At 38.6% G+C, this 11708-nt stretch overlaps 1 protein-coding gene across 1 annotated transcript in view; it reads right to left on the bottom strand.

Moving 5' to 3' along the window:
• The window catches only part of PDZRN3 (PDZ domain containing ring finger 3), a 28055-nt gene extending 18885 nt beyond the window's left edge, over nt 1-9170 (bottom strand). The window contains exon 1 of the mRNA XM_031555619.1: nt 8919-9170. Coding sequence (XP_031411479.1) covers nt 8919-8987 — 69 coding nt within the window. The 5' untranslated portion in view covers nt 8988-9170. The remainder of the gene's footprint in view (nt 1-8918) is intronic.
• Between the last annotated feature and the right edge of the window lie 2538 nt (nt 9171-11708).

An 11708-nucleotide genomic window follows, 5' to 3' on the forward strand; every position in this document is an offset into this window, starting at 1 on the left:
ATTGATTAAGGTGTTTCCCTGCTATCTGGAAAATTTGTCACAACTGAGAAACTCCCAGTGATTAAAAGCCAATGAATACATTTGTGCAATTCTACTTTGTTAAAAAAGTGGCCATACAAACATAAAATTTATTCCTAATGCTGTTCAATTGTACTCAGCAAAATTGTTCTTTATAAATAGTTATATCTAGAATAATGCAGAAAGAAAAAGCCATGCATATGAGTGCTTCAGAGGGCTGCCAAAAAACACAAATATGCATAATTTCTTAAGAACCTTACAGGCCATGTGACAGAGACAATGGGATCTTTCATGGCAAAAAAAGATGGATACGTTAACTGCTCAAATGTTAAAATGCTTAGCTTTGGTGTCTTCTTTGCTTTGGAACTAAATAATATGAGAAAGCTGTAGTTAGACTAGAATGTAAAGAATGGTCCTTGATGAAATGTGTGGGGGAGCCAGACAGGAGGTTAACAACTGCATGAGACACAGATATAAATTCTGTGAATTAAGGCTACAGCGCAGGCGCAAGATCTTGTACTTGGATTTATTGAACCTCATGACATTCACCTGGGCTCACTGCTGGAGCCTGTCTAGGTCTCTCTGAATGGCATCCTGACACCCCACAGCTTGGCATCATCTGCAAACCTGCTGAAGGTGCACTCAATCCTACTGTCTTATGTCATTGGAGAAGATGTTGAAGAGCACCAGTCCCAGTACTGACCTGTGGGACACCACTTGTCACTGATCTCCATCCCAGCACTGAGCCATTGACCACCGCTCTCTGGGTATGATCTCACAATGAGTTTCTGGTCAGTTACTTGAACAGTCCACCATCAAACCCGTATCTTTCCAGTTTGGGGAGAAAGGTGTTACAGGAGACCGTGTCAAAGGCAGTCACTGAAGTTCAGATAGATGACATCAGTGGCTCTTTCTTTGTCTACTGATGTAGATCGCCATCATAAAAATCCCTGAGCCTAAGAGTTTACCGTGTGTCCTTTAAACATTTGGTACTTATTTTTGCTTAAATAACGCATGATGTCTTTTGGGTCTTGGTATATACTACAGAAACTAGAAAGATTTCTGTACAAGAAAAGTATTTTTCCTTCTATCAAGTTAGACTGATTTATATGGATTTAATGTCATGAATGGTAAGCATTTGTATGCGCTGTACAGCTTGTCGGTTCTTCTCTGCTTCACAAATGTCACAGAAGAAAACTTTTTTGCTTAAGAATGAGTAAGCAGCTTTTCTTTGTAGAAATGCATGCAAATCCTTGGGAAGTGCACTGTAAAAACATTAGTTCTGTCAGACTACAGACGTCTGTGCTCCATTTAAAACACTCTTTATGGTCTGATTCACTTCTTTAGCAAGTTCTTAAGAAGTCTGCATGTTACGAAAAAGCAGCAGAACTTTAAAGATTTTATAGAAACTAGAGCAGCAAAAAGCCTGTTTTCTAAACCTCCTTTTCCTCAGGAACTAGAAAAGGAAGGTTTAAAATATAGGTTAATTCTTCTTGCAGCTCCATCTAATCCCTCTTTTATTTCCCTCGTATGGACAGTCTCTCTCTCTCTCTCTCTTTTATTGTTTAGAAAAAAGAATAATATTGTTTAGTAATGGACTGTTTCCATGTGTGTGCATTTCCTTCTGCCTTGTGAGCCATCCATGACAAAATAGTTAAGACCAAAGAAAAATTCTTTTCTTAAGAGTACAGAATACATTTGTTCTTGAAACCATTAACTTCCAAACAGAAAATCTTGGTAAAAAGACCATTGAAATAAAGGAATTTTTATTCTATTAGTAATTAGCTCATTTATGTATTGATAATACAGCACCAGCACTGTACATTGCATACTGAAATGTACCTGCTTCTGGCTGGGTTCTCAGGCTCTGCTCCTATTTTTTGCTTCAAAGAAAAGAGTTTTAGATCAATGCTGAGTCTTCTGAAATTCTTACACTTTCTGTACATACAGAGCATACAGAGCACACTTGAAGTGTTTTTTTCTTAAACACACATTTATCACGTTAAATGATTTTAAGTAAGGGCAGAAGTACTTCTATATATTTTGTCAGTATTGAAATGACAATCTTTTACATATCTGTTCATGGCTTAATAACCTCGGTCAGAATAAAACTAGACAAGTTTACAAGTCTTCCCTTTTGAATGACTCTTTCTGCCACCTCAGTTGCATGACCCAAGAGAACCAATCAATTATATTTATGAGTGAGGTACAAACAACAGCCATAAATAATTATGAATTGCTAATGAGGACAACCCAGTAACTGCAATTACCCACTGTCTCATTTTCTACATTTGCCCATGTATGGAAAACATGGGCAAATATTTTGAAGAATGATGCTCCTGCAGTGATGTTACTTCATATCATAACCATTCCCATTTCTGCACCGTTGCTTGCCATTGCAGTTTTTGAGTCCATCCTCCCATTCCCTTCCCTTCTTCCACAAATGTCCCCTTAATGTAAGATGGGGAAAGAGCAGTTCAGGTTAGCTCTAAAGATATCTATCTTGAAATCGGTTACTGAAGTTGCTGTCAGGGAGAGATGGAAAAAATGCCCCGTTTTGCTATCTGGGAATCCAGCAGCAGTGACAGATCCAACTGGTTCAGCTGGGAGCCTGCTCTTTCAGTAGCTACCTGATATCAGGTATCTGCACCTTCTGGTCTTGTGCCACCCGCTTCCAGAAGCAGAGCAGTGCTGTCAGCTACAGAACACAAACCTTAGAAGCTGTAGTTAGATAGAAGTCCCATCATCACCTCATTTCTGCCCTTTCAGTCCATGCTGCTTGAACATGTCCTACAATTTCCAATTTGCTACTTGCGTTAAAAAAACAACAACCTTAATTTTCCTTTACTTGGCTAACATTGATAGCAGCTATACAGACACCATAAGGTTATGTACAAGAGCCTATGTTGCACTCTATAAGCAAGCCTTTTAAATTAAAAAAGTCTTTCTTATCAACTGTGATTTTTTAATGTACGAATGTCCAGTTTCTCAAATATGGTGCTGTTGGACCTAATTCTCTGTGTAAATGCATACAGTCCATGAAAACACAAAAACAAAACATTATTTTAGTCTGACTTTACAATTAGTTTTTCTATGAAACGTTTTATTTTTCAAGAGTTCCTAGGGAGTCTGAAGGCAGTGTTTGCAAATTCTACTGAATCCATCTAAGGTATTGTCTCATGATAAAGCCAGAAGAAATTTCAGCACTTAGAAATGAAATCAGAAGGTGCCTAGTTCCTGTGCCAGTGGAGGGTGTGCCCCATCACCTGCAACAAGATCACACCCAGAGTTGTCATTGGGTTGAATGAAGCAATAATAAATAAAAGCTATACTGTGATGCTTCAGTTTTTCTATTAGACGACAGTCTCTAGCTTTTTACCTGAAGATACATTGAATAGTAGGAAGGCTTGCTTCAACAGTCACTGTTTAGTGAATGTTGAAGTGCTGTGTATGGACATATACACAGTGAAGTGTATACATTATTATTATTTACTCTTCCACCCTCCTGTCAAATTTCTAACTGGTTCAGGACTAGCTGGATCTGCTTACATTTACCTACCTAGCCTCTGAAAGAGACAGTCCAATTTATGTAAAAGTGTAGAGTTGTACTGTCCTAGTGAAAATGAAGCATGACCTTTTGTTTCATTATTAATGAACACAACAAAACACATTTATTAAATCTGCACTTTTTCATTAGTCCATATGTTTCCTTTTTCCCAGCCCATATCTGACATGTGACAGTAAAGCACTGAGTGATTGTCCCTAGTGCCTTCTCCCTTGTGATTTCTTGCCACCTGCTTCATAGCATTAGACAGATGTATAAGTGCAAAGCATTACAAAACCCATCTTTTCAATCATTTATCACTTAAAATAATAATTAAAAAAAAAACAGAGCTATGCTATGGTTAATCAATATACCTGCTAAATATAAAGAGAAAAGGCACTGCAGATTTTAGGAGGACTATGAAGCAGTAAGACGTTTCAGGTACACAGTAGGTCAAGTTATCCATTTATACTGCAAGTAACCATAAGGCATTTTGTTTATTTCATATCACGACTTGTTTATGTTCCTTTAATGACCAAAATATCCCTCTAACATGCAATGAAGAGTATCTTCAGAGAATTTCTAACAGAGGCATTACATAATTCATTGTCAAGTGAAGAGGAAAATTTCAATTGCCAGTTTCTGGTAAATGTCTAATTAGGAAAGGGGACTTCTGAGCCACAGACAGACGCCACAATCATTAAAGGGCAGTTTTCTGAAGATTATGAGTCTCCAGTATGTCAAGCAGAGTTTTTCTACAGCTGAACTAATTCAGCAGTAGAAAACTCTGTCTAGAACAAGGCCCTTGGAATTAACGTCTTGTTTAAGCAAACATGCCTACTTTGAAGTAAGTGCGATAGGTTCACAACTGTTATTGAGGTCAAGTTTAATGGTAGTGAAGTGGCAGAATATAACTTCAACAGTATTCTTCATTTCAGTTGCAGCACATAAAGTGTACATACAGTGTATTGAAGCCATACACTGTATATCAAGTAGACCACTGTACTATAATTGGCATAACCAGTTCAGTCTTAACACTGAAAACGACTGAAATGCAGAGTAACTAATTCTCTGGCTGGCCAATTAAATTTGAGAGTGTGAAAAGCATATACACATATATACATAATTATTTTTGTTTCCCAAACCTTACAGCTTTGATTAGAAATTTCTTTTTGAGATGGATTTTTGTTGTGGCACAAAGCTCCAATTTGGCTCTGATTTGGGATAACATCATTGCTCAGAAATGTTTAAGTCTAGTCAGTCGATGTCCTTGAATCAGCCTTTGTTAACGCTGATTGCTTTATTTTCTGTAATTCTAAATATGTGAATAGAATTCTAATGACAAAGGGAGGCGTGTCAGAGATGAGCTCAGTGCAACTAGCTTGTGTATCAGTCTCCTTGCAAGAGCTAATGCTGGAAGTTGAAAATGAAATATAGTGTCAGCTACTTCCTCATCACTACCATCTTCTCATTAGCACAGCAATTTGTATGTTAACCTTGGTGTTTATATTACTTTAGCCACATAATATCTTAATCTAGTTTAAAAGATAAATCCAGTTTGCCCACTACTGTTTCTACCAATGCTGTTGTTACACTTGTCTCAGAAATGTGCCTGGCAAAGACCATGTGGACAGAGCTTTCAAGTTCTGAAAACACTACGAGGTCATTTTACGTGAGAGGTGCCAGCTCAACAGTCAGAAAGGTAGAAGTCATCTGCCCTCAGATCATCTGAAGCCAGGGCAGTGGCAGTGCGAGCTTGTTTCCTGCCAGTGTTTCTGTCCTTGTTCTGGAGGAAAAGCCTGGAGTAAGGAGTTGGCGCCCATTCTGGCTTAAACCACAATTTCTCATCTTGAAGTGTAGGTTTTTATGGATTGTTACAATATATTCCTACCATGAAAAGGAGATGAACTCCATCATCTTGAATCCCAGGGAACAGCTCTGAACATTGCCTGTACAGTGAGAGTCGTTTGATTTAAAATCCTGTGTTCTTACCCTTGGAATTTTTAGATGTCTACTTAGGAAGGTGTGTAAATGTGTGCTTAGAGTGTGATAGGTAGTTAAAAAATGGAGGTTCTAATCTTTATTTTTATTTTACAAACTCAAAAGCATCAGGTGGTGTATTCTTCTCTAAGTTTCCTTCAGTGGAGATTACTTTTTGTTTCCCAAAGTATTTCCCTACAAAAGGAAGTGCCCATATTTCTGCTGTTGTTTGTACAGGAGCTAAGGACTTTGAGGAAAGAAAACTGGAAAACTGGCCTGCAACATCTTCCCAATTTTATGATTTTATCCTTAAGAAAACTCTTTCCCTTTGTCCCCCTATTTTCACCAACAAAAATATTCTGGAGAAAATTTCCATATAAATCAAAGCCCAAACTCTAATAGCATGTAATTACTTCACTTCATATGCTATGTGCAACTGGGAAGCAAACCTCAGGATATATCTATGGTATATGCACCATGTTGCTGCCCCAAGCATGCTTATCACCAGTGACACTGTTCAGCATCAAGATTTCAAGCTGCCACAGTCCCCTTTGTATTTGTAGTGCAAAGCATTGATATGCACAGCTACAATAGCCTTTAATGACTAGGTGTCTTAATTTGCTTTTTATTATGTGATTAAAGGTACAATAAGGTATGTGTTCAACAAGAGGGAAGACCATTGTTCTGCATCATTAAGCTCACAGCAGCCCAAAAAGAAATTGTAGGCAATGTGCCAAAGCTCTTAATGAAGAGGATCTCTTTGAATTATCTATGGATGAGGAAGGGATAAAGCCTGAGCCCTGGTATGTTTGATCCTCTTTGTGCTCTCTGTTATGAGGACTTACAGAGCCAGATGTACCAGACCTTCTGGAATTGTATTTTATTGAAGCATTATTTTCCCAGCCACATTAAAGCTCTTGGCCTAATAGAGAAAGTGCAGTTATGTACTATTATTAATTCTTGCAAGTGTTTTCTGAATTCCTACACCTCAGAGCCATTAACCTTCTAAAAATAAGGTTAAGGGGATTTATTTGTAACAATGCCCAATATTTCCTAAAACCAAATTATGTAAATTTTAGTCTAACTCAGACTTTGATAAATACTTCTTTTAGTTTTCTCACGAATGGCACTGTCAGCTTATGGCATAATATGAGGGTTACACCAATGATGCAAAATAAAACCTACTGTAAGAGATATTACTGCTAACACACTTTGGAACTTTTGTCTTTCATATCCTGGTATTTTAATGAAAATGATGCTTCACACCCCTTACCGTTAAATTTTTACTGATTGCTCTCTAGTTATATGAGGATGTATTTTTACAGTTGTAGTGACATTTAATTAGCTGGACATTCTTCCTAAGCTATAGAATTCCCTCCCACCTATCTGGAGAGAAAGTAGCATGCTGTTGAAATAATTTTGCATAGTAATTTGTATTCTGGAATAACCAGGGTTTGTAGTCTTAAAGAATTCAGATCTATGTTAGAAATCCTAGTTTTATAGGATTACAGGCACCTTTCACTTCTACAGGAGCTGAGGGTATTCCAACTTGAGGGTTTCCCCAAAGGAATCTCATGCTCAACATTAATTACTACTGCTGTGTATTGAGTTGCTTCTGCTGCAGAAACAAGGTTGATTTCTAAATCCAACCCCATCAGACTGCTCTGCACCAACAGTCAGCCCCAGATAGTTCAGTCAGCTCAGGTATCACCAGAACTGTTCCTGTGAGTGATTTTAAGGACGTCTGTTTAAAGAATGCTGCCCTGCATCTGTTTCGAGATGTCAGTAAGTTGCAAAGGTTTTTTGATTCCTTCATTTCACATCGAAGATTGCCAAAGCTTTGTAAACAAATTATGAATAATTTGTTGCTCTGGTTGTTGTCCTGAATGGGATTCACTGATAGCCATCAAATCTAGACTGCATGAAAACTTGGTGACCCTGGGGGATAAGTAACTATCACAGCAACCACTGCATGATCTGAGCTGAGGGCTCATCAGCAGAACCACACCAACTCTGCTTTTGCAGGCAGCATGTGGAGCCAATGAACCAATATCCAAGAAATCTGATAATCTTTGTCTGAAATTCTTCCCATCATCACATGCACAGCAGCTTAGCAAGTGGAAGTGAGTTAGTATAAATAGAAATGACAGTAAGCATGTCTTTCTATTTGTTCTCACAAGTTATTTTTTCCTCCACAAAGCAACAGTGTGTCCTTTGGGTAAGCAAGTGGGAATTAGATCAAAACTATGTCTTTAAAATTTAATCGCTTCCCTATTAGCATAACATACAAAACACATATATTATTCACTGTGTTGTCAGTGCCATCAGTATCTGTGATCAAATGCAGGTAGCAGCACAGCAAAGAGCCCAGGGTTTCACTGCTCTGTGATGCTGAGCAATACCCTCTGCTGGCAAGCAAACACATGGCAGCGCTGGGAAATGTCACCCCCCCAAGTCCTCATGTCACTTGGTAACTGTCATGTGTCCTAAGCAGCACTAGGAATGGCAAAGTAGTAAAGTACAATGTGAGAGACCTGGATATTTCCTATTTATCTGTTGTTTTCTATGCAATTCATGTTTTTGGGGATTAACCGTAATCTGCTGATGGCTCTTTCAAGAGATCAGTAAGAGTGTGTCCCTTAAGGACTGGCCATCACTGTTTTGGTCAAAATTATACTCCAGATACAATAAAGTTAGAAATTTCAGAGATAAACAATACAGACAGAAGGAACAGCAGAAATACAGGAAATGATGTTTTTATAATGGAAGTTGGTGTGTTATCACATTTTTTGAAAACTTATCAGCTGCTCAATATGAAGAATTGAGTGTATAAAGATCTGTAGAGTATTAGTTTTCATCTGCTGTCAATTCTAGCTATTTGTTAGCTGATATTCTTGCCCTTAGAGGTGAAAAAACAGGACATAAACTTATACTGGCAGGAAGCAGACTCAGCAGTGAATGAATGCATGACACAGAAAGTATCTATACGTACTTGTAAGCAGAGACAAAACCTTCTGAGCATCAGTCATTGCCTGTGTCTTCCTAACTTGCACAGAGTGTGTGACCAAGCTATGACCCTCCTTGTGAAATTTTACTAATGCATACTAGAGAAATAAAGCAGCGCACTGTTTCTTGATATAAAATTATGCAAAAAGTTTGAGGTATAATAGCATATATTTAAATATTTGATGTTCTGCAAGTGTCGAGTAGGAAAGGTAAAAACATAATCATTATCTTACACATATGAAATTAGGCAACAGACCCTTTCATTTCCACTTGCATAAGCAATTTTTGGTATTCCATCTTCCTGTCATTAACAGTGGCTACAAGCCTAAAAGAGAACATTTGCTTTTAGAAATGAAATCTAATGCTTTACCTGACAAACTTCATACAGTAATTTGTACTGTTCTTCTTGCTTCTGTAGAGTGCACAAACTGCATCCCATGTTTAAACAAGTGGCAGAAAATTTCTTCCTTATTCAGCAGTGCAGCCACAGAGATCTGTGTTAACAAGCATGCATGCAGATATCCTTTGAAACACCCAGGTGGGTCGGCTGACCTGGAGCACTTCACAGTGGAATCGCACAGAATGCTGCAGAGCAACCCTGCTCTTTTCTTTGCAGCCCTCCCTCTCCCTGGCAGTACACAACACTCCCTCTGCTGCTTCACTCTGGCTGCCGTACTGAGCTCCAAAGCGCGCTATATACTGCTACTCATGCATATTAATCAGCTCTCATTGACTATTCATAACAGACAGTGATACAGAAGCTATAATTGCCAACTATGACAGCTGAAATTTCTCTAATTAACAGGCAAGTGCTTCAGTAGCAGGCATAATAAAAGACACTAACAATTTTGTAAACCATTTTGTAGCAATTACAAATAAACATGACTACATTTTACTATGGTCCCTCAGGATAATTCTTAACATATTTAAGCAGACCAGAAGTACATTTTAAATGTAAGGCACAATGCAATGAATCTAATAGCATGCAACTCAGCAGTGGCTGCAGCAAAGTTGAATGTGCTCAGAAGCTTTTATTTTTGTCTCATGCTGTGTTGGCATCTGAGGAGCTCAGTAATAGGAGGAGATGACTGAACTAGGAATTTAACACAACACAGAAAGGCCATCCCTATCCCTGAAAGCACATGTACAGCTATTAGGGCTTGACTGCAAAGCAGCAGAGATGTTACTGCTAAGTGTACGTGGATTTAGAAAAAAAATAAATAAGAGAAAGCATTGGATTAATATTTATAGATTAGCTTTAGGTTAATATTTATACCAACTGAAAAATGGCCATCTGTGCTGATTTCTCTGTTTTATTAAAACTCAAAATGTTCCCCATTTACAAAAAAAGATATACAGTAAGTATGGCACATATCCACTATTTGAGTCCTTCGATCTACCTGTGCCATAGATGTACAACATGAAACAATCAGTGAGCTGCCCAGCAAACTAGAAAAGTACCCATGAGAGTAAGCTTTATGGCTATTGCTCACCCTGCAGGAAACGCTGCCCTGTGTTATGAGTTTGGATTAAATATATATTTAAACATTTAGAAAGTGTGCACTTTTACAATCTTAATTTATTCTGCTACAAAGAAAAGAAGCCAGAATAACAGAAGAATGAGATGAAAAGTTTAATTCAGACACAGTTGTTTCATGGCAGAAGGCCTTGATCTCATGCTGTGGTCATCTGCCTGGTTTCTGACTATTGGCTTAGCAGATTTCAGGGGAAGTTTTGAGTGAGGATCATGTGCAGCTTTTATGTACAACCTCAATACATAGGTATCTTGCTGTAAGATGCCCAGCTGTTGCTACAATTATACTATTGTATAATTGTATTAAAACGGTCATCTACCAAAATGAAGTTCATGCTAAGTATATGTTGCAGTGCCAGATTTACTAGGTAGAGACTGTGACAAGAAGGGATCCCAGGGATCCCTGCACTCTAGAGAGTGTGTCTTTGCAGCAGTCTACCCAACTCTGGGAAACAAAGATGGGAGACTTCTTCACATCCCTGCCAAATGTCAGAAATCTCCTAAAATAGATAGGGGCTCCATCCCTGTGATATTTGTCCCACAGTATTCCTGCTGCAACAGTAACTTTCAAGGCTAGAGCAAGACAGAGATGGACCAGGTCTTACTGCTGGCCCTCTCTGCTGAAGGATTCTGGCTCTTGCTGTTAGATACGTTTCTGTCCAGCAGTGCACTGGGGGCATTTCCACAGCTGCTTCACAGCCCACGGCTGTGGATCTCGGACAGCTGGAAAGCTCCTGCATATGGGAATTAGAGAATCACAGAAATCCAGGGGACTCCCCCTACCAGTCTTCTGAACAATTTCAGGTCCGCCCTCCGAAAGTCCAAGGCAGCAGTTTTGCTGTTCCCCCTCCTGGCTCCACCAAGAATCGAGAACTCTACCATTTCATGGTCACTATTAGTGCTCCCTCAATGCAGGGAAAATAGATCCAATACTAGCAAAACTGTAAAGAAGTTTATGGCTCTGGAAAATTTTGGGCTACATGATTTGATTAAGCAACTTGAGGTAAAATTTTCAAAGATGATGCCTATGGCTTTTCTTTTTTAGTGGAATTATGTTAATTCTTAGATGCCACTTGCTATTTAAATGTTAAACTTAGTTCAGGTGGCTGGGTTCCGTCAGGAATTTTTCTCAGAAATAGCATGCAGCTGGATACGATGAGAAATAAAACTGAAACATGCATGGTATTTCAACTGTAATTTCAACAGAAATGCATCGATTCATTGTTGTTCTGTGGTGATGTAATAGACTGTAAGAAATAATTTTCCATTATATCTAATAACTACCCTTAAGACCAGTAATTATCTGTTTTCATGAAGATTCATCTGATTCAAAAAGAGAATCCTTCTATCAGGTCAGGAAAGTAAGTCCAGCAGAGCTCTCTCGTGTATGTGATGCTTTGGATTCTTTAGTAGCTCACTCTGTGAGCACACTGTTCAGCAGCAAGCAGCGTGGCTTAATGGTGTGGTTGCCTTTGTTGCACTGTTGCTCTGGTAAATAAGCTAGCCCAAAAGTCAGGCCAGCAGTTAGCTCAACTCAGATATTTTCCATTATTGAAATCCACTTCATATTTCCCTGTTCATCTCATGGACAGAAATTGTGGCACTGTCTCATGTGAGTATAGCCTA

Source organism: Meleagris gallopavo, chromosome 14 (genome assembly GCF_000146605.3).
Source record: "Meleagris gallopavo isolate NT-WF06-2002-E0010 breed Aviagen turkey brand Nicholas breeding stock chromosome 14, Turkey_5.1, whole genome shotgun sequence".
NCBI lineage: Eukaryota > Metazoa > Chordata > Aves > Galliformes > Phasianidae > Meleagris > Meleagris gallopavo.